Raw genomic sequence first — 23,589 nt, 5'->3', positions numbered from 1 at the left:
TGTTTCCCGTTTTGCAGGGGTCGCCACAGCGGATTTTACAGTTTACATCGGTACCCTGTGAGGGCACAGCACCAATGGCGGCCGTTGTTAACCTGGGTTTTGACCAATCTGGTATGGTCTTGTCAATCTGCATAATGATTTGGCAGAGTTTTACATCGGATGCCCTTCCTGACACAACCACTAGCGAATTCAGGGGGCAGCCGGGAATCCGCCGTAGCCGGGACGCGATCCTGAGGCGACTGCCCTAACCAGTCAACTAAAGGGTCCGACCCGTTAGCCAACCGGCTAGTGAGTCTACTCACTCATGATCGTTACACTACCCCCCTCGCGTCCCCGCGCTTCAGCATATCAGCTCTCTCACGCCTCTGGGCGCACGTGCTTCCGATGGCCTCGCAGTCTCACCTTCCCACTTCTAACAACAATGTAGCGAATTCAGGGGGCAGCCGGGACACGAACCCGGGTCGCCCACAGCACGGGCGACTGCGCTAACCAGTCAACTAAAGGGCCCGACCTGTTAGCCAACCAGCTATTGAGTCTACTCATTCATGATTGTTACACTACCCAATGTAGCGAATTCAGGGAGCAGCCAGGAACCCGGATCTCCCGCACCACGGGCGACTATGTTAACCAGTCGACTAAAGGGTCGACTGGTTAACATAGTCGCCCCAGATTTGCGTCCCGGCTGTAATGGATTCCCCCTGAATTTGCTACATTGGTGTTAGATGTGGGATGATGAGACCATGAGGCCATCGGATGCACGTGCGCCCAGAGGCGTGGGGGAGCTGGTATGCTGGAGTATGGGGACACACTTCCCGAAGGAGGGGGGTTGTGTAACGATCACGCATGACTAGACTCGCTAGCCTATTGGCTAACGGGTCGGATCCTTTGGTCGACTTTTAACGTAGCCGCCCGTGGTGTGGGAGACCCGGGTTCGGGTCCCGGCTGCAGCAGTTCCCGGTTGCCCCCTGAATTTGCTACATTGGTGTCAGAAGTTGCTATATATTGAGTCCAAATGTTTGTGTCCGGGTTGAATTCTCTGTCTAATCTGATGAAAGATCACTGACGCACGGGCTGATATAGAGCAGTAATTACAGATACATTACCTCATTGATGTAGATCTTACGAAAAGCTTTTTTTTTTCCAAAACATCACTAACGTCTCTAACTCTTCTCTTACGAAACAAACGCACCAGCTGCTACACGATGAACGTGTGACAAGAGGCAAAGCTCGTGGTTGAGTGAAGTTGTTTTTCCGTGAAAGACTGCTGCTTGTGTCACCAGCTTGGCGCAAAGTCAGTCAAGCTCCAAAACTCCTCGTAAACAGCTTTAAAGGACAGTGCACAGAGTAATGTCTGCAGTCGTATTTGCGTGTGTGCATCTACTACATGTTTTGTTACCTGTTCAACGGCTGTCTCATCTCTTACAACAGCGAGTCGGTGAGAGGCGTGAGGGTTTGAGGTGAGGAACACGCGAGGATCTTCCACGTTAGCCAAAGGGTCTGCTGTCGCTTCTGGGCCAACAAGAAGTGATGGTATGACGTGTGTGTATGCTAATGTTGCCACGACTGACTGAACACTCTAAAGCTGAAATCCGGGATTTTTCTCCATTGTTAAATCATAACGTCATCCATCTGGACCATAGAGTCAGGTTGCATAATACTAACCGGGATATTTACCGTGGTTGGGGATACGCCCCGGTCTTCATATGCCGCTGTTCAAATTTTTTGACCGGCACGGACGAGCACTACTGCTTCGGGGAACACGTTTCTACTAAAACGGGGAAGGATTGAAACTTGACGACAATGTGGCGATGCTTCCGTTGGACAAATCTACCGATTCTGCAACCAGTGTTACAGTACGACAGTGTTCCTGTATGGTTTGATGTAGTGTATAATACATTAGACTGTGCTGGCTTTGGTCTGAGGATCCATTTTTACAAGGTTAGGTATTGTTTACTGGTGAGATGACAGCACGCGAGCTACAATGGCTGCTACACCTTGTTTGTAGTTGTCAGGGCCAGAGCTGGGAAACTGTCAGCGCTGGGAAATCAAGGATTTCAGCTTTAAATGACCTCAGTGTAAAATCAGGGCAATGAGATGGGCACTTTACAGCATTGAGGGATTACTGTTTAACATTACAAAATGGGAGAGAGATGACAGAGCTCATACCAGGAGGCCACTCCACTGGTTTGTTCATAAGGGTGTCAGATGAAGAACGGGTGTCAGGGTTGGAGATGGGAGCCGGCTGGTCGGTTAAGATAGCATCCGCATGTCCGGCCATGTTGAGTGCAGCAGCTGGTTCGGAGTAGGACAGGGGCAGGATGTCTCTGCAGATCGTGAGCTGCACACTGCCCTCGGCCTTACGGAGGATATCCACCACCTTACTGTGGCTCAGCCCAGACACTATCACACCGTTCACCTGAAACACATAGAACACGAGTCGTGCCAGAGCCTTTTACCATCGACATGAACAATAGTGGAGCTGTTGAGGATGATTATGTGTGTGTACAAGTCACTTAGTTTCAAAATATTGTAGTGAATTCGGGGGGGGGAGCCAGGAACCACCGCAGCCGGGATGCGAACCCAGGTCTCGAGACTACGTTAACCAGTCAACTAAAGGGTCCGACCCGAGTTCACGTCCTGGCTGCAGCGGTTACCGGCTGCCCCCTGAATTCGCTACATTGGTGTCAGAAGTGGGATGGTGAGGGGCATCCGGGTAGAGTAGCAGTCTGTTCCATTGTCTACCAACACAGGGATCGCCGGTTCAAATCGCTGGTTCAAATCCCCATGTTACCTCCGGCTTGGTCGGGCGTCCCTACAGACAAAATTGGCCGTGTCTGCGCATGGGAAGCCGGATGTGGGTATGTGTCCTGGTCCCTTCACTAGGGCCTCCTCTGGTCGGTCGGGGCACCTGTTCGAGGGGGAGGGGGAACTGGGGCAATAGCATGATCCTCTGTGAATGTTCTTATTCATCCAGGTCATGGTTATCCAAAGGAGTTGAATCAAGTGCAACTGGACTTGGTATATATCCGTGAAGACGTTTCACCTCTCATCCAAGAGGCTTCCTCAGTTCGTGCCTTTCTGACTAGATCAAGCTAGTCTGACTAGCATGATCATGATCCTCCTGTTCAGTGAAAAGAAGCGGCTGGCGACTCCACATGTATCGGAGCAGGCATGTGGTAATCTGCAGCCCTCTCCGGATTGGCAGAGGAGGTGGGGCAGTAACCGGGACGTCTCGGAAGAGTGGGGTAAGTTTCAGTTTCACCTATAGTGGCCAACTTGTCTACGGAAGAAGTGGAAAAGAGGGCTCTGATGTCCTATCCAGGGATATCACCTAGCCATTGGGTCAGCTTTGTGGACAACACCTGGGTTAAACTTAAATCTCAGAACGTACCACATTTCACCGACCACATGAACTCTGTGGACACCACATCAAGTTCACCAGGGAGGATGTGAAAAATGACAGGTTAACCTTCTTAGACTGTGAACTTGCAATTGGTGATGGGGAACATTTTATTGTTTGTTTTTTCTTTTTTTGGACCCCCCCCCCCCTTTTTCACCCCAATTGTATCAGGCCAATTACCTCACTCTTCCGAGCCGTCCCGGTCGATGCTCCACCCCGTCTGCCGATCCAGGGAGGGCTGCAGACTACCCCATGCATCCTCCGATACATGTGGAGTCACCAGCCACTTCTTTTCACCTGACAGTGAGAAATTTCGCCGGGGGGACATAGCACGTGAGAGGATCACGCTATTCCCCCCAGTTACCCCCCCTCCCTGAACAAGTGCCCCGACTGACCAGAGGAGGCACTAGTGCAGCAACCAGGACACATACCCACATCCGGCTTCCCACCCGCAGACATGGCCAATTGTATCTGTAGGGACGCCCGACCAAGCCGGAGGTAACACAGGGATTCAAACCGGCGATCCCCAGGTCGGTAGGCAACGGACTAGACCGCCATGCTACCCGGACACCCCTGGGACATTTATTATTGATGTTACTGTAAATCTACATACACTGATCAGTTCTTAAGGTACTCATTATCCACACATTATCTCGTCAACCACTGGAGCACAAACTAGCAGTCAGTAGGATGTTGTGCCACAAAGCTGACAACGTCCCCACCGACACAGCGGCTGGGGAAGGGGAGAAATCCCACATTAAACAGGTCCTGGTTAAGTGTTGTTTTTCTAACTGGGCGTTTGTCAAAGCCAGAAAGACGCCCAAACAGTGCAACAGCCAATCGAAGAGAGAAGGACAACAGCTGCCTAAGCATAAACCAGTGGTGATTCTGTGTGTGGTGGGAGTTTCAGAACAATTGAGGCGCTTATTTTCCAAACACCGCGTTTCAGTTGCTTTCAAACCCCAAAACACGCTGTGCCAGAAATTGGTGTACCCCAAGTATCGGGTCCCCTGGCAAAAACAGAGCAATATAGTATACGCTGTTAAGTGCTAGGAGGATTGCCGTTACTTGTACATCAGGGAAACCAAACAGACGCTGGCCAAGAGGATGGCACAACACAGAAGAGTCAAGGGTCTTGGCATTCCAGTAGTGCCCCAACCCCACCGAGCCATGGACCATCTGGAAAACCTTGGGATGGAGCACACAGGGCACAAATAGCTGCAGGAGGTCGTTCAGTCATCCAGCAGCTTACCATCTGGCACGCCAACCCGTCGTGGAGCTCAAATTTGCCCCATTGAGAATGGTAGGGCTTTACCTCGGGCCCCAGTACCGACAACTCCGCCCACTCCGGGCACCGCCCTGTCTCCAGCCAGCCCCTCACCAGTGCCAGGGTTATGTTTGCCTCCTGCTGCTGCCTCAGTTGCTGCGTGGTAAACAGGAACCACCTCTCCTTGTCAGTGTCATCTGGCCCCATTCCTCCTGCTGCTGGCAGCAGCAGCACTCCAATGCCGTACCGGGGCTGTGTGCCTGCTGAGCGGCAGCTGTTCGGCGACTTGCTCGCCGGTCCCTGAGCCCGCTTCTCCCTTGGCCGGACCGGAGCGCCATGGTCTTCGGGCCGAGGGTGATGGTTGCCTCTGACACGTAACACGGGCTCCCCAGCGGGTTAGCAGGTCAAGGCTGATGATGCATGGGTCTTGGATGTTGGTGAGCCAGAACTTGTGCGCCAGCTCCTGGTCTCCAGTTCAGACTTGCAGTGACTTTTTTCCTCTCATGCCAGCCTTTTCTCCTCTCACCGTCAGCAGCTTGGTGTTGGTTGGTGACCATGCCACCAAGAGTGGGCCGGTGGTTGTGCCCGGGAGGACACCAGGTCACACCAGGGAAATGGTAGACCCCGTGTCTACCAGGACCCGGCAAGATTGACCATTGAGTTGGCAGTCCAGATACAGTCTTTTGGTGTGACCTAGGTGGCAAACCAGCAAGCATTGGCCTTGAAGGGGGGCTGCAGACTGGAGTGGCGGTCCCCTCACTAGGCCACTCCGCTGTCGTTTCTCCCCCAGTCGGGTGACTGGGGGAGAAACATTGGACATTGCCTGGATGTTGGAGGCCATCGCAGAGACTGCTGTGGTGGAAGCTGAGCTGTGTAGACCTCTTCCTCTTCATTGTCATCGGGCAACCTGATGTGCAGTCAGAGAGCGGGGGCTTTCTGCTGGCTAAGCCGTGTGGGAAGTACCATCTTGTCTCGTTTAGCTTCGCAGAGAGCCTTGCTGTGGGACTGGGGCATGGCGAGGCGAACATATTGGCACAACCGCTCCGGCGTTAGCCCCCGCAGGAATGCGTGGCAGGCCAGCTCCTCTTGGGCGGCTGTGTTGAACTGCGGGTAACCGTGTTGGGCATGTAGCTTCACATCTGCGGCGAAGGTACCCAGGCTTTCTTCTTGTTGGCAGCAGCAGCCAGCTAGCTGCTCCCTGCTCTGGTCAGTGAAGGGTCGTTGTCCGAATCGCCTCTCCAGTGCCATGGTCAGGGTTTGGAGGTCCTGCTGCTCCGCTGGGGCTAGGTTGAGGAGCACCTGAAAAGCTTTTTCCTCCAACACCAGAGCCAGGTGGATGGCAGCTTCCTCATTGCTCCATCTGCTGTGCCATGCTGCTATTGGACCTGCGAGAGGTACGGCTCTAGCTGTGTAATCCCATTGTTCTTGGGCAGCTTGGCTGGTGTTCTATGCGCAGCATCCCTCCCGGTTGCTAGGGGGGTGGGGCTGCGGTGCACTGGACCATGGGCTGGAAAACTTCCATCTCTAGCGGGCTCCGTCTTTGAACACGCCAGGTTTTCCAAGCGCCAACGGGTCTCCTGAATGTCCCTCTCCAGTCACTGGATCTCCCTCTCTGTTCTTCAGCGCAATCCCACTTCTGACACCATTGTGGCGAGCCAGCGTGGAAGAATGAGTCGAGAGGCAGAGATCTCTTTTTATCTGCAAATCCCGTGAAAGCACGACCGCAGGAAACCAGGAGTGCTCTTTTATTTACACACCAACCAGAACGGACAACAACACATTGATCCCCCCTCATGTCGCAACTGGCGACATCAGTCTAAGTCATGGTCCTAAGATCAGTCAGTCAGTCAGTCACAATCCTCTACCCAGTCTGAGTCACACAACCAAACATGAACAGAACACCCGAACACGCAAAAATATAACACAATCAACAACAATCCCAACTCGAACATTAACAGTCCCATGAGGCCTTGTGCTCCCCCAGCACAGCTCCGCTGACAGCCAGAGCGACCGCCTCCCCCGGTCGCTACGATATGTTCATTTGTAAAAATAGATCACCATTACCAACAAATTGTACTGATGGCTTTATATAATGCTTTACAGAGCCCTTTTGCCGAATGGTTTATGTAAACCCCAGAAAAGTAGAATCAGTTCATCTGGACACAAGGTTTAGTGGGAGAAAAGTTTCCTCACTCAGCTAAGTGATGAAACGTTTCTCCCGCTAAACTTTCTGTCCAGATGAACTGATTCAACTTTTGGGGGATTTCTACACCTAGATTATTGAGCATGCATCAAGACGCGTTGTATAAAACTACCAGTTCAATCTTATTAGTAATGGTGTTTATCTGTCTTTGCAAATTAACACATAGCTAGCTAGCTAGCTAGCTAGCTAGATAGATAGATAGATAGATAGATAGATAGATAGATAGATAGATAGATAACTGGTAATTAGGTAACTGACTTTAGAGAAATAGCCAACTCAAATATTACACGGGTACATATGATTGTAATCTGAGAATGATTGAAAGCAGGTTACCTCCAATAGAATATCTCCCACTCTCAGTCGCCCATCCTGCTCAGCCACGCCTCCAGAGCAGATGTCCTTCACCCGCAGCATGCTGCCGTTGGTTCCTCCGATCAGAGCAAAGCCGAGGCCTCCCCCTTCCGGTTTAGTAAACTCAACTTGCATGATGCAACTCTGGTGGAAGAGATAGGGAAGCAGAAGAGGAGGAATGAAGGAAGCAGACAGGAAAAATTAGAAAAAGGACAGAGCAAAAAATAAATAAATAGTGTCACAGCAAGAGCAAGAAAGAGACAGTTTTTGTTTCCATGGTTTCATAATTCATTACCATGTTCTTATTGGAATCAAACTGTACTGAACATAGTACAGTACAATCCCCAATGTATATATGTTACATTGATTTTCTTCTACTAGAGCACTTGATATATGTGGTTGTGGTCACAAATTGTACTTAGTTACTATGGAACAATTGTTGATAAAACATACTTGCACTATAAACACACACATATGTACTTGTTTGAGCACACATGCACGCACGCACACACACACACACACACACGCTTGCTAGTAGTCGATCAAGTCCGATGATGACATCCCTCCTCGTTAATGGTGTGTTCTTGATGACTGTAAAGTACAATTCTTGATCCACAAATTTTATTGCATGTTGGGCATATGAAGTGTGAGATAGTGGGGACAGGCATGGTTGTGTGTCTCCTTAGTCTTTTCTGTTGTTTTTTCACATTCCTCCCCATTTCTTGTTCTTTACCTCTGTGGCAGATCTCCCACCATTTGAAATGGTGGATGTCAGCTTGCGCCAGTCTCAAGGGGTCAATACACCACTTCTTCAGCTATGTTTTTAGCTGGTCTTTGTATCGCTTCTTCTGACCACCTGCGGGCCGGCGGCCCAGATGAAGCTGTCCATACAGGACTTGATGTGGCAGGTGTTCTTGAGGCATCCTGATGACATGCCCAAGCCAGCGCAGTTGGTGTTCAGTGACCGTGGCTTCTATGCTCTTGCAGTTTGTCTTAGCAAGAATCTCGGCATGGGGGACACGGTCACACCACGTGATCCCCCATGATTCGCTGCAGACACCTTATGTGGAACCGCTCCAGCAACCTGTATGTGATCCAGGCTTCACAGCTGTATGGGAGAGTTGTGATGCAGACAGCTTTGTAAATGGCAATGTTGGTATGCAGGTGGAGGTGTTTGTTTCGGAAGACCTTACGTCGGAGTTTGCCAAAGACTATAAGGTTTATTTGGTTCTGTTGTGAATTTTGTGATCAGTGTTGAAGCCCTCAGAAAGGATGCTGCCCAGGAATTTGAAAGATGGAACAACTGAGAGTGGTTGTCTTCTATAATAAAGACAGGCATAGTGGATGGGGGGGTGGACCTCCATTTGCATAACATTTCAGTCTTGGTGGTGTTGACTGATAGACCCAGCCTGCTCTAGGCATTCACAACTGCGGCAAGGATTTTTGCAGGTCTTCTGGTGTGTAAGCTACAAGAGCGCAGTCATCAGCATACTGCAGTTCAAGAATCTGCACTGCTGACAACTTGGTGGTTGCCTGGAATCTTCGAATGTTGAAGAGGTTTCCATCTAGTCTAAAGTTGTGATCTCACTACTGCCTTCCAGATCTTTATGAAAAGCTTTTTTACACATAGGAGGAAAATGTTGGAGTACCGGTGCCAGCACACACCCCTGCCTCACTCCAGTGCATACATTAAAGGGCACCGATTTCTGCCCTCCTATGGCCACCCGTGCCACGATCCCATCATGGAACTGTGACAGAATGTTCACAAATTTTCTTGGACAGCCAAACTTTCTCAGGATTTTCCAAAGTAGTTCTGGATTCACAGTGTCAAAAGCTTTGGAGAGGTTGACAAAAGACATGAAAAGGTCATGATGTTGTTTGCGGCACTTTTCTTGTAGCTGTCTTACTGTGAAAATCATATCCACAGCACTCCTGTTCTTCCTGAAACCGCACCGTGACTCTGGCAGCAGATGTTCTGTCAAGGGCTTCACCATTCTTTATAGCATGACCTTTGCTAGGACCTTGCCTGCAACAGCTAGCAGGGATATGCCGTGACCGTTATTGCAGATGGACTTGTCACCCCTGTTTTTGTACAGGGTGACAATTTTAGAATCCATCCATTGTTGAGGGACACTCTCCTGGTCCCAGACCTTCAGAATGTACTGATGGATCATTCTGCTTATATAACATCACTGCCAGAGGAATTATTGTTCTTGAGGGAGTTGATGGCTGCAAGTACTTATTGAAAAGTTGGCGAGTGGTCAAGGTCTGGGACGGGTGGATGAATTGTTAGCGCTTCCAGGATGGGTCGGTCAGTTGGTGAGTGCTGGTTAAGTAGGGCTTCAAAATGTTCAGCCCACCTTGCCAGGATCTGCTTTTGGTCTTTCAGGGTTGTCAATCCATCTGCTGATTTTAAGGGTGTGATAGAGCAGTTCCTAGGGCCGTATATAGTCTTTATAGAATTGTAGAAGTTGTGCATGTCATTTCTGTCAGCATACGATTGAATCTCATGAGCTTTGCTCATCCACCATGTATTTTGCAGAGTGCGCAAGGTTGTTTGTACGGATGCAGGGCAGTTGAAAGTAGCCCCGTGTGCCCTACGCATGGTTTCCAGCAGGGATGTGATGGTGTCAGAGTTCTCGTTGAACAGGTCCTGATGTTTTCTGGCTCCGTAGCCAATACACTCGACTGCAGTTTGATGGACCAATGAGATTAGGAAGGTCAATTTCTGATCCATGGAATTGTCAGAACTCAGAATGCCCTCAAACTCTAGTGCCATCATGCCTACAGTGATGGAACTCATTCCATGCTGGGGCTGGCTTCAATTTAGCACAGTTCAATTGCTTTTTATGGGTTTCTTGAGACGCTGATGGAGTCGCACTTTGGTGTGGAGTTTGGCCATGATCAGGCAATGATCCGTCCACCATTCTGCACCGTTCATGACCTAGGTCAGCAAGACATTACTAGTGTCAATATGTGTTGTTATGATATAATGAATCAGGTGCCAGTGTTTAGATCTGGATAGCCTCTTCAGAAAAAGGTGTTCCCTCTGCCTTCCTCTCTCAGGCATCCTTCACTCAGGAGCCTGGTTTCACTGAGAGCAGCGATGTCCATGTTGTAGCGTCTTAGTTCCTTAGCCATCAGCGCAGTCCTTTGATGTGGTCTGTTGCCATCATTATCAAGGAGAGTCCTAACATTCCATGTTGCCAATTTGAATGGGATAATTTTCTTGTTTTTACTGCAGGATTGAATCCCCGGTAGGCACGGTAACTTACCCAGGAGGTTGGTTCTGTAGACAATTTTTAGGCCACCTTTTCTAGGCCCCTCTCCAATTGGGATGAGCAGTGTGGTCCCTAAATAGGGCTGTTCAGTCACATGGGGGTCTGCCAAAAGCTGCTTCCACTCAATCCCAGCTGCTAGTGACCATATACCCCATGCCGCTGATGTGCAGGGCTCTGACTAGGAGCTCCCAGGCCATTCTACCTTGCTCCCATCGCCATACACCCCAACGCCACCAGACTTCAATGGTGGAGACTTACGCAAGGAGGTTTTTAGAGGGCCACAGGGGGTGCACAGTCCTCAGTAGCACTATCTTTGCCATGACAGGTTGATCCTGGTGGCAAGGGCTTATACCCAGGATGACCAGTCACCCATCATGACTGCAGGAGGCTGCCAGAAACTTCACTGTCGAAGAAGCACCTAGTGTGTGCTGCCAAACATGTTGCTCTTCTCTCAGGGTGTGCTCCCCTAGCCTTTGTCTCAACAGACTTCCCACAAGGCAGTGGGACAGTGGTTGGCCATTAACAGCCTCAGGGGATGACTGCAGCTCTGAAATCCCCTACCAAGTTAGCCTGAGGCTGCGAGGCACCCAGTTACAATGTGTGGCCACGAGGAGGCCTGGCAGAGGTCTTGGTGAAGGAAAGACTATGTACTGGCGGGGGAAGGCTTACGCACTGGGCTGCTTCCTCATTCACCACAAGGACTAGCCAGCGCCAGCAAGCGGTAAGCCAGAGGTTAGAAAAGCAGGCAGTAAGCAAGCATGCATCTTCCTTCTAAGTACTGCACTACTGCACTAGACGCATCATATCACCCTATGTGAAGAACACACAACACACACACACACACACACACACACACACACACACACACACACACACACACACACACACACACACACACACACACACACACACTTAATGACCCCCAAGAGAGAATGCAGGTGCAGATTGACACACAGTAGACTCGAGTTACAGTGTCATCAGAGTGAAAAAAGAGAGATTGTAAGAGCATGAGCGAAAGGAGGAAACAGCAGGAAGATGGAGAGTAATAAAATAAAACGATTCGGCAGAAACGGAGAGAGCATCTTCTGATCAGAAACTTACATCTTGGTCTGGTGCGAGGGAGAGATGTCTGTATTTTCCAGTTGTCCGACAAACAGCTTCAGCTGTAAAAAGCATGAACAAAGTAAAAGCATTATTAGTCTGTCGACCAGCAGCCACCTCAAGATCACCATCATCCACACGGAGCATACGCTCCAATTATGTCCTTTTCACCATACACGCATCAAACCTGTGCAATGAGAAAAACAAACGGCGTCAAGTCTCGCACGTCCAAATATCTGCCATTTCATCTTTGGCCAGTGAAAAGTCAGAGACACCAAAACAGAACTCACACCGACCTCCCTCCCGAGCCGCCATTCTGAAGCCGAAGTGTTGACGGCTGGGTCTCTGCTATGACAGGCGAACAACGCCGGCCTTTTCAGACCGCACCTGTCCACCGTCCCTTACAACTACCTGCACCTGTCCACCGTCCCTTACAGCTGCCTGCCTGCCACCTAACTGATGCCTCGATGTCACCAGGCAACCATACACCTCCCCATACACCTCTGGCTTCATGTCCATGGGTCAGTCTGTGTGTGTGTGTGTGTGTGTCTATGACGCCTACAGCCATGCAGTCCAATACCCCAGTGGAGGGCAGGAGGCTTGGTAATTATTAATCCTTCAGTGAGAGCCCAGGATCTGTCTGTCAGCATTCAGATCACACCACACACATACACAATTCTTTGCATGCATGCATGCACACACTAGTGTATACTACAAAGCTGCAAAAGGAGCGCAAAGAGAGAAACGAGCGACATGGAAAGAGGGAAAGGGAGCTGGTATATCATAAAGACCGAGGAGGGGACAGAGGATTTTTGTTTTTCTCCCTTTTTCTCCCCAGTTGTACCCGGCCATTTACCCCAGTCTTCCAAGCCGTCCCGGTCGCTGCTCCACCCCCTCTGCCGATCCGGGGAGGGCTGCAGACTACCACATGCCTCCTCCCATACATGTGGAGTCACCAGCCGCTTCTTTTCACCTGACAGTGAGGAGTTTCACCAGGGGGACGTAGCGTGTGGGAGGATCACGCTACCCCCCCCCCCCTCCCGAACAGGTGCCCCGACTGACGAGGAGGCGCAAGGGCAGCGACCAGGGCACATACCCACATCCGGCTTCCCACCCGCAGACAAGGCCAGTTGTGTCTGTAGGGATGCCCGACCAAGCCGGAGGGGACACGGGGATTCGAACCGATGATCCCCATGTTGGTAGGCAACGGAATAGACCGCCATGCTATCCGGACGTCCCCGAGGATTTAAGGGACGGGCAGACAAGATCCTTACTGTCCTCCGTAGGAGAGTCTTTTACAGGAGAGTGCGGGTCCTCAAAACGAGTGAAGAACTTCCTGTCTTTCTTCCAGTCAAACAGACCTGAAACATGAAAGGTTCACATCAGATGCCGCTGTTCATACGTGCCCAAGAAAGCTGTGCTCTGACAGGAGCAACATCTTTAAATGAAACATAACAAACCGGGAAAGAAAACGGGACCTTACAGTGGTAGCTGTAGATTATAAAAGTGAAACTATTTGATGATGTTTTTTTAAAGTTGGACTGAAATCAGAAATCAGATTTAACTTTTCATGTCTATGAACGCTGAACAAACACCGCATAATAAAACCCCCGGCAACAAGATTTTATTTGTAGGTGACAAATATTGTTTTTTATATCTTTATCTGTAACTGTCCTCCAACTGTCTCAAGAACAGCGAGGGCGTGGGCTATTCCTCATTAATATTCATGAGCTGACCTTTGACAGACAAGTATAAGCAAGGGTTGGTGGTAAAGGTGGGCAGGTTTCATATTCTGATGATTTGATTGGCTGTATGTAAATGAGAGACTGATGACGTCATGAATATCGGGGGGAAAAGATCGGGTGAAAGATGATGCAGGGTGACCTCTTTGAAAAAGAGAAAAATAGAAGAATTGATTTTACTTTTTTTTTTAGGATTCCCCCCCCCTTTTCTCCCCAATTGTATCCGGCCAATTACCCCCACTCTTCCGAGGCCGTCCCGACCTCTGCCCCACCCCCTCTGCCGATCCGGGGAGGGCTGCAGACTACCACATGCTTCCTCCCATACATGTGGAGTCGCCAGCTGCTTCTTTTCACCTGACAGTGAGGAGTTTCACCAGGGGGACGTAGCCCGTGGGAGGATCACGCTATTCCCTCCAGTCCCCCCCCCCCCAAAAAACAAAAACAAAACAGGCGCCCCGACCGACCAGAGGAGGCGCTAGTGCAGCGACCAGGACACATACCCACATCCAGCTTCCCATCCACAGACACGGCCGGTTGTGTCTGTCGAGACGCCCGACCAAGCCGGAGGTAACACGGGGATTCGATCCGGCGATCCCCGGTGTTGGTAGACCGCCACGCCACCCGGACGCCCAGAAATGATGATAAAAAAAACGGTTTTGATTTCGGTCCAACTTTAACCAATACTGACATTGTTCAGCGGAGCATAAGCGAGTCTGGTCATGCAGCAGCAGGCTGAGAGTATGGAGAAAACTGGTCGTTGCTGTCATTCTGGGGCACTCTTACCGTTCCACTTGGCCTTGGGAGTCACCGGCTGATCCTCCCTTTGACAGAAGTGAGACAGAAACACCATATTCACCCAAACAAACGAGACAGTGTGGTAGACGGAAGTTCATCCACATGCCAGTTCAGTAAATTAAGAGTTAAAATTATTGTACATTTCTAGAATAAATAGTGCACTTTTAAACCTTTTCAAAACAAATACAGATAGTTACAGAAAGTCAGGGTTTGGATTTCATTAGTAGAATTAAACCAACAGGAGCAAGGCAGTAAGAGAAAGAAGGGAAAAGGTTCTCATATAAAATATATATATATATATATTTTAATATATATATATTATATATATATAAATACATATATGTTATATTTATATATATATATATACTTTATGTATTATATAATATATATACACTACCGTTCAAAAGTTTGGGATCACCCAAACAATTTCGTGTTTTCCATGAAAAGTCACACTTATTCACCACCATATGTTGTGAAATGAATAGAAAATAGAGTCAAGACATTGACAAGGTTAGAAATAATGATTTGTATTTGAAATAAGATTTTTTTTACATCAAACTTTGCTTTCGTCAAAGAATCCTCCATTTGCAGCAATTACAGCATTGCAGACCTTTGGCATTCTAGCTGTTAATTTGTTGAGGTAATCTGGAGAAATTGCACCCCACGCTTCCAGAAGCAGCTCCCACAAGTTGGATTGGTTGGATGGGCACTTCTTTGAGCAGATTGAGTTTCTGGAGCATCACATTTGTGGGGTCAATTAAACGCTCAAAATGGCCAGAAAAAGAGAACTTTCATCTGAAACTCGACAGTCTATTCTTGTTCTTAGAAATGAAGGCTATTCCATGCGAGAAATTGCTAAGAAATTGAAGATTTCCTACACCGGTGTGTACTACTCCCTTCAGAGGACAGCACAAACAGGCTCTAACCAGAGTAGAAAAAGAAGTGGGAGGCCGCGTTGCACAACTGAGCAAGAAGATAAGTACATTAGAGTCTCTAGTTTGAGAAACAGACGCCTCACAGGTCCCCAACTGGCATCTTCATTAAATAGTACCTGTTAGAGCCTGTTTGTGCTGTCCTCTGAAGGGAGTAGTACACACCGGTGTAGGAAATCTTCAATTTCTTAGCAATTTCTCGAATGGAATAGCCTTCATTTCTAAGAACAAGAATAGACTGTCGAGTTTCAGATGAAAGTTCTCTTTTTCTGGCCATTTTGAGCGTTTAATTGACCCCACAAATGTGATGCTCCAGAAACTCAATCTGCTCAAAGAAGTGCCCATCCAACCAATCCAACTTGTGGGAGCTGCTTCTGGAAGCGTGGGGTGCAATTTCTCCAGATTACCTCAACAAATTAACAGCTAGAATGCCAAAGGTCTGCAATGCTGTAATTGCTGCAAATGGAGGATTCTTTGACGAAATCAAAGTTTGATGTAAAAAAAATCTTATTTCAAATACAAATCATTATTTCTAACCTTGTCAATGTCTTGACTCTATTTTCTATTCATTTCACAACATATGGTGGTGAATAAGTGTGAATTTTCATGGAAAACACAAAATTGTTTGGGTGATCCCAAACTTTTGAACGGTAGTGTATATTTATATAATATTTAAAATATATATGTATTTATATGTACATATATATTTATATACATACACACACACACACACACACACACACACATATATATAGGATTAATATAATATCTTAATATTCCGCTCCTCATTTGTTGAGCACTTTATCAACACCATTGATGGTTTAGGGGGAAAAAACCCACTATATATATATGTGTGTGTGTGTGTGTGTGTGTGTGTGTCTGTGTATATAAGCTGATACAAAACAGTAAAATCGTCTGTGATTGATTGGTTATGTCTGTACAAGTCCAGAAGAGGGAGCTCGCGCCAGGACTGCTTCATTCTCCATAAAGATGCCAGGGAGTGAACATCATGAGCCGTGTCTTTATTCATTCACTCCCTTTTCAGGCGCGAAAAACAAGTTAAGCTGCCAACATGTGTCCGATAAGTTAGTAAACGCTTTGGGTTCAGTATACCATGTCAGCAGCTGTTTTTAGTAGTTGTGTTGAAAGGGACCGGGTTACGTTGGTGAAAATGGCGAAAGAAAATACAGCAATTGATAGCTAGCAATGGATAGCTAGCAATGGATAGCTAGCAATGGCGGCGCCACGTGTTTTTAATGTAACTACACTAAGCAGAGACACTGCGTGAGCAACAGGTTTTGAGTGACAATTCTTATAGCGAATTCCTACATGAACTGAGAAAGTTAGCGAGATATGGAGACGTTTTATATTGCCTAATATTATTGGTTACTTGGACAAATGTAATTTTGAGTAGCCGGCAGCTGTACCAACATGTACCCTGGCTCTGCCAAATGACGGAAGCTAAACAGGTATGGGCTTGGCTAGTACTTGGATGGGAGACCTCCCGGGGAAACTGAGTTGCGGCCACAATGGTGTTGGTGGGCCACTGGGGGGCAGTCTTCCCTCGGGTCCTAGTAGAAACAACAAATATCAAATCCCAATGCCCCAGTGCAGTGACGGGGACACTGTGCTGTAGGAGATGCCGTCCTTCAGATGAGACGTTAAACCGAGGTTCTGACTCACTGTGGTCATTAAAGTTCCCATGGCACTTATCACAAAGAGTAGAGGGTCCCCCAGTATCCTGACAACATTCCCAACCTGGCTCTCTCCATCTGGCTACCTAATCATCCCCCCATGTAATTGGCTCAACGATTCCTCCCTCTCCACCTCAGGCTGATGTGTGGTGAGCGTTCTGGTGCAAAATGGCTGCCGTGCATCACCCAGGTGGTGCTACACATTGGTGGTGGTTGAAGTGAGTTACCCCCTTTAATGTGAAGCGCTTTTGGTGTCTAGAAAAGCGCCATATAAATGTAATGATGATGATGGCTATTATTATTTTTATTATCCGGGGGCATAAGGGTAATCTTAGTGTGGCTGTGCAGGCTATAACTAGAAATAGACATGTATGCTAGTTGGGTTGTGAATGTATACGAGAATGATGTCACAGAAATTTTTATTGAAATTTACTGCTGTAACCTGCAGGTTGCTACCAAAACAGTTGCTCAAAAGAAGTATTCATCTTACATATGTTGGAGCTACGTTGTTACACAAAAATGTTATTTAAGACTTTAAGATTTACAGTTCACAAATGCACGTTTTGTGTATAAAGATTCTTGAAGGAAGCTTTATGGACTGGAATGATTTATGATGGACTGCAACTGAAACAGAATGTAACGGCAATAGACAATTAGTGCGACTTGCTGTATTGTTAATGTTTTCTTTTTTCAACAAAAATTTGATTCTTCATAAAGATGCCAGAGAGTGAACACCATGGGCCGTGTCTTTATTGATTCTCTCCCTTTTCAGGGTATAACATTTGGAGGCACCGCTGAGATTGAATGCGACTAGGGCCAGTTTCCCAGTCGGTAGTCGTCCCTCTCACTATTCATTCTCCCTACATCGACAATTTGCAGCGGTCTGCAGTGTTCCAGCCGCAGCAGTGAGACAACGAAAGCAGTGTGCGGTGACCAACGGCAGCGTGAGGAACTCTGACACCGGCACGTGGATGTCCAGCACCAGGTTGCAGAAGGCCGGCTACAGCAAGGAGACACCTGAAGGTGCTTAAAGTGACAGCAGCAGTACAGGAGGTAGAAGGTTTCACACCACTTAAAAAAAAAAAGAATTTGTCAAGGATAGAGAACTTTAAACTTGAGGTTATAGGAACTTTGTACACATTGACAAAAGACGTCCTCATGGAAATTTGCAATGTTCTTGACATTGAGGGGTTGAGGCAGATAGATATATCTAACAGGAGTCACTCCTTTCACATTGCAGTTATCGTGAAGCACCTAGATAGGGACGAGTTGAACAAATTAGGAGATGAGGGCATGGCAGAATTGCTGAAGCTGAAGGACAACATAGATGTTTTGCAGGAATCTGTTCAAACTAGCATACCAAAAGATGCAGGGTCAGATGTAGCACAGACAGGTAAGACCCAGGAACAGGCAGCTCAGCCATCAGAACAGAATAAGTTACAAAAGGAATTAGAAGCAGTAACTTTAGCTTTGAAGTTATAACTAGAGAAAAGTCAAAATGGAGGTCAGGAACCAGTATGTATGGATGGGGACAGTGCTAGCCAAAATCAAGCAGCAGAGAATTTAAGATTTCTGGTCAGGTTGGTGAACCAGGGAAGAGAGATAAACTAAGTTTCTCGAGTCTGGCCCACCAAATTGAGCAAGGCATAAGTAAGGGATTTCCTGAGGCAGAGATAGTTGATGCCGTGGTCAGGGCCATCGCGCCAGGTTTATAACTTCGCAACTATCTAGAAGGTAAATCAGATTTAACCGTACCCTCATTGAAGCGAATTCTCCGCTTCCATTATCAGGAAAAAGGAGCGACAGAGCTGTACAAACAGTGAACCTCAGAGGCACCGAGTAGCAAGGAAAGCTTGTGGTTATGTGGTTAGAGCTCTCAAATTGAGACAAATGATTCCATTTGCCTCCCAAGAAGCTGAGCTGGCCTTAAAATACAATCCCATCCTTTTGCAGAGCATGTTCCTCCACACCGTCCTTACCAGCTTGCAGAATGATAGTATCAGAAACAACCTCCTACCATACCTACAGCAACAAACCAGTAGTGATGAACGGCTCCTCAAGAAACCGAACATCGCTTTTGTAAATGAGACTGAGAGACAGCAGAAAAGAAGACAGGTAATTCAGCAGCAGTCAGCCGCCGTGCATTCAACTCAGTCAGTTGACCAAGACACAGAAAGGAACAAAAAGAACCAATCCAAGAGAATTTAAGCAAAACAACCAGCTGTAATGAACAAACTTAAGAGAAGTGCTCTCAGATATGGCAGTATTAAAAAAAATCTGTGCTGAAGTGGCACAGATCAAAGAGTCAATCCAACAGCCCCCTTCCGGACCAGAACAATTTGCATCCCCACCGATAATGCAAGAGCATGCCTCTGCCCCTCAGTTCCAACAGTCACTGCAAAACCTCTGGCCCTCTCTAGGGCCGGGAGTGAGAGGTGATATAGGGCAATACCAAAAACGGTTCGCAAGACAGCATCACTATTACCCATCACAGCGTACATACACATCAGAGAAAATGTGTAGGCTGCCCACAAAACGATGTTGGGGACTGTAACCATTGTTATAGATGTAGTGGGGAGCACTACCTTGCTGGGTGTGGAGCCAGAGAAACAAAGCCAGAGGGCCATTTAAACAAGTGAGAGTTACCCCTTTAGGGCAGGGAGTAACCAGGTGCAGTAGAGTCCCAGCAGAACTGTTTGCACTGTGATGTCCCTGCAATGTGCCAGAAACTGAGTTTATGTTCACCCTGCAAGAAGGGCACCTACTGTTCAAAGAGCTGCTGAAGAAGACATTGGTCTAACAAGAGGAAATAGTTCAAGTCTGACAACCACCCTCAGGTACATATTACTCACACTGCAAAGAAGGACCAAACAGCCTAAATTAGTTGATCCTGTCGGAAAAATGCTGTTATTGACTGCTAAATCCAAGGTCGCAAGACTTATCCAAGGTTGCAAGACTCGGGCATTATGGGATACTGGCTCTCTCAAGTATATATTGTGAATTAAAAATGGGGGGAAAACACATTTGTGATTCCGTATGTGGCGGGAGTGTAGGAACAATTGAGGCACGTATTTTCCAAACATTGTGTCACAGTTGCTTTCAAACCCCAAAATACGCTGTGCCAGAAATGGGTCCACCTCAAGGATCGGGTCCCCCAGCACAAACAGAGCAATATAGTATATGCTGTTAAGTGTTAAGTGATTCTTGTCCTCTTTGACTCTGTAGAGTTCGATGGGTTTGTGAAATTTTTTATTTCCCTATTGGTTTGGTATTTGTGTGTTGTATTTTGAATGTTTTTTCTATAGAATAAAAGAGGGAAAAAAGTGCCAGGAAGATTGCCGTGATTTTGTTCATTCTGCACCTTTAACCTGGAAAGGTTCATTCTGCACCTTTAACCTGGAATATGTTGCAGAATGACTGGAAACTTACAGAGTTAATCTCACTGAGCCGTTTTAAATCCACATTGAGAGTACTTGAAGCTGATTTCACAGCATGTAATTGTTTTTTATAATCTGCTTGTAATTTACTTTTTTTCTAAAAATTTTTGTCTTTTCTTTGTGTTTTCAAATGTGTAATTTTGCAACTGTGTGATTTTGTAACTGTGTGATTTTGTAACTGTGCTGCCTATCTTGGCCAGGTCTCCCTTGAAAAAGAGGTTTGTAATCTCAATGGGATCCTCCTGGTTAAATAAAGGTTAAATAAATAACATTTGTAGATCGGGGAAACCAAACAGATAATGGCGAAGAGGATGGCACAACACAGAAGAGCTAATGTGTCAGGCCAGGACTCCACACTCTACATCCATCTACAGGTCAGTGGCCACTCTTTCAAGGATGAGAATGTGCACATCCTTGATAGGGAGGAACGCTGGTTTGAATGGGAGTCAAAGAGGCCAGGACTCCACACTCTACATCCATCTACAGGTCAGTGGCCACTCTTTCAAGGATGAGAATGTGCACATCCTTGATAGGGAGGAACGCTGGTTTGAATGGGAGTCAAAGAGGCCATCTACGTGAAGAGAGAACGACCATCCCTGAACCGAGGGGGACCTATGGGCCCTGACACATCAGGCCGACAGTCAGCCATCGACCAATGTTGGGCCGTCGGTTAGCGTCTGTGACCCTAGTTTTTGTAGTGTGTCCCGCATCGTCGGCAGTAGTCGGACCCCTGTCAGCAGCTTTTCAGCCGATTCAGCATGTTGAATTAGCGGAGCCCGTTGGTGAGAGAGGTCACTCTGATTGGCTGTTCAGCTTAGCGAATCAGTGCAGAACGTACATGCTAGTTGACCATCGGCTGTAGTCTGCGGCCTGTTCAAGTGCTACTTTTTGGCTCAGACGGCAGGCGACGTGAGGCAACGCAACAGTCGGCCTTTGTCGCCGCTAGTCAGTTTGATGTGTCTGGGCCCTGAAATGTCTTTTAGCTATGCAGGGAAATCCCCCGGACCACTTGCCTAAACGTTCTTTACATCACAAACAGGCTCTGCACACAGCAAGTAAGACTTAAAGTAGTGGGATTGCAGGCCGCCATATCAAAAACCATTTTCCTGCATTATAGGACACTGGTACTTTAATTCATACTCGCTGCCTCATGTCATTTTCTGCCCATCTTTTCTGTGGATGTTAATGTCATCTTACACATTTTGCCCCTTTTATATTGAACATTGTGGAGTTTTCTAAGCATTGAGCCTTTGCGATGGCATGCAGCAGACGACATGGCCGCCCCCCAGTGGTACAAAATCAAATACAACGTTCTCATATATGGTCAAACACGCCTGCAACTTGTCTCACGGGCTCTCAATATTACCACTTACGAACCCAGCACGTATCTATTTGTCACTGACTATTCCTTTAAAGGAGCCATACCTGAGGACTTTAAGTTTGACTTTACGCGGGGCGATCTCACAGGCCTTGACTGCATCCTCCAGCGTCATACCCAGGGTGCACCTTCCACAGATGTATAGAATTTTGTCGTTGGGTTGGACGCTGCCCTCCTCACTGGCGGGGGAGCCGGGCACCACCTCCAGGCAATATATACCCTGCCATATGCTTCCAATGCCCCCTGTCAGCTTTATACCTGGGAGGGGGACACACAATTATACATCATGCCAATAAAAGAAATATATGATATACATCATCCATCCATCCATTATCCAACATGTTTATCCTGCTCTCAAGAGGCATGGGGATGCTGGAGCCTATCCCAGCAGTCATTGGGTGGCAAGCGGGGGGACACCCCGTACAGTCCGCCACAGGGCCAAGACACACATTCACACCCAGGGACAGTTTAGTATGGCCGATTCACCTGACCTACATGTCTTTGGACTGTGGAGGGAAACCAGAGCACCCGGAGGAAACCCACGCAGACACGGGGAGAACATGCAAACTCCACACAGAGGACGACCCGGGACGAACCCCGAGGTTGGACTACCCCGGGGCTCGAACCCAGGACCTTCTTGCTGTGAGGTGACCGTGCTAACCACTGCGCCACCATGTGCTATACATCAGTGTCCCTCTATAGATACTGCAGCAGTGTGTGAGGGTTTATACAGTCTCTCACCGAGCTGTCCAGAAGGTGTCTTGTGTAGCACAATGTCGGCCAGGCTGTCACAGGAAGGTGCCACCACCAGGTTGCTGACTGCCCTTCCTAGGGTCATACTCAGTCTCCTGGGAGATGACCTCAGGATTGTCATCGCAACATCATCTGCCACACTGGTGACATCATGTCCATTTACCTGGGGACAGGTCAAATTGAGAGCTGAAGTGTGCACAGCAAATATACAGTACACCCTGGCAGCGAAGCAGATGTCTTTAAATGTGAAGGTGTGTATGTGTGTGTGTGTGTGTACCATGATGAGCCTGTCCCCTGCCCTGAGTCGTCCATCAGTCCGGGCAGGATTGTCCAGGATATCCTGTATATAGTAGCAGTTGTCCAGCTTGCTACGAGTGATGGTAAAACCAAAACTTCCATTCCTGGATTTGGTCAGAACCACTGACAGCTCATATTCCTTCATCTGCCCCTGCCAGGCAAATAAACAAACAAAAACAATTCACACCGCTGACCAAAAGAGCTGACTAAAGCCGTACAAAATGGAAAAACTGCAAAATTACCTTTCGGGGGTCTTCCTCATCGTTGTCGTCATCTTCTTCATAGTTGTCATCAGCATTCGTGTATTCCTTTTCTTTCTTCTCTGGTTCTTCATGGGGGCAACTGGGAGCTGATGCGGTTGCTTGTGTCGCTGGCGGGGTTGGGGTAGTTGGGTTTGGACAGGGAGGAACACAGGCGATGACATGGGTCATAATGGGAGTAGGAGGAGGTGGTGGAGGAGGAGATGGCGGAGGAAGAGGTGAAGGTTGGGGCGGAGGCTCCGAAGGCCTGCTGTGCTGTGTGAGAGGGTTGTGATAACTCGGTAGCAATGTCTGGCGGATGGGGTGGGACTGGGCTCTGGGTGGCTGGGTTATGAGGGGCTGAGATGGGTGTGCCAGGGTGCACGTGGTGAGGGTGTCTGAGGAGAGGCTATGGAAGCTGTAGCTGGGGGCCACGGAGGTGCTGTTGGAGGTGTGGGAGGATGAGAACAGGATTTGGGAGCTAAAGCCGGGGGCTGTGGAGGTGTTAGCCGGCATAGGTACAACCGTACTGGGAGTGGTGGAGGCACAGTTTTGAGGAGGCTCCAACGTGGAGCTGATGGTCAGGTACTCCTCATCTGCCAGGATGGCCAGCCCATTTCCCATCATGCAGGAGGTCAGACTCCCATCTGTCTCCTCTCTGATTTCACTGCAGGTTGAACATGTGGTACATGGTGAGTATGTGGTATACACACTGTGCC

At 48.0% G+C, this 23,589-nt stretch overlaps 1 protein-coding gene across 1 annotated transcript in view; it reads right to left on the bottom strand.

Moving 5' to 3' along the window:
- Nucleotides 1-23,589, bottom strand: part of ptpn20 (protein tyrosine phosphatase non-receptor type 20) — a 71,661-nt gene that overhangs the window by 13,617 nt on the left and 34,455 nt on the right. Inside the window, exons 29-38 of the mRNA XM_056291927.1 lie at nucleotides 22,874-23,537; nucleotides 22,612-22,782; nucleotides 22,323-22,497; nucleotides 21,629-21,839; nucleotides 14,129-14,166; nucleotides 12,878-12,964; nucleotides 11,604-11,665; nucleotides 7,204-7,365; nucleotides 2,167-2,416; nucleotides 1,397-1,509 (exon numbers count right to left, since the gene is read on the bottom strand). Coding sequence (XP_056147902.1) covers nucleotides 1,397-1,509; nucleotides 2,167-2,416; nucleotides 7,204-7,365; nucleotides 11,604-11,665; nucleotides 12,878-12,964; nucleotides 14,129-14,166; nucleotides 21,629-21,839; nucleotides 22,323-22,497; nucleotides 22,612-22,782; nucleotides 22,874-23,537 — 1,933 coding nt within the window. The remainder of the gene's footprint in view (nucleotides 1-1,396; nucleotides 1,510-2,166; nucleotides 2,417-7,203; nucleotides 7,366-11,603; nucleotides 11,666-12,877; nucleotides 12,965-14,128; nucleotides 14,167-21,628; nucleotides 21,840-22,322; nucleotides 22,498-22,611; nucleotides 22,783-22,873; nucleotides 23,538-23,589) is intronic.

The sequence above is a fragment of the Lampris incognitus genome, chromosome 13, assembly GCF_029633865.1.
Source record: "Lampris incognitus isolate fLamInc1 chromosome 13, fLamInc1.hap2, whole genome shotgun sequence".
NCBI classification, from domain to species: domain Eukaryota; kingdom Metazoa; phylum Chordata; class Actinopteri; order Lampriformes; family Lampridae; genus Lampris; species Lampris incognitus.
The sequence above is the reverse complement of the archived record's forward strand: the minus strand, read 5'-3'. Positions and strand labels throughout refer to the sequence as shown.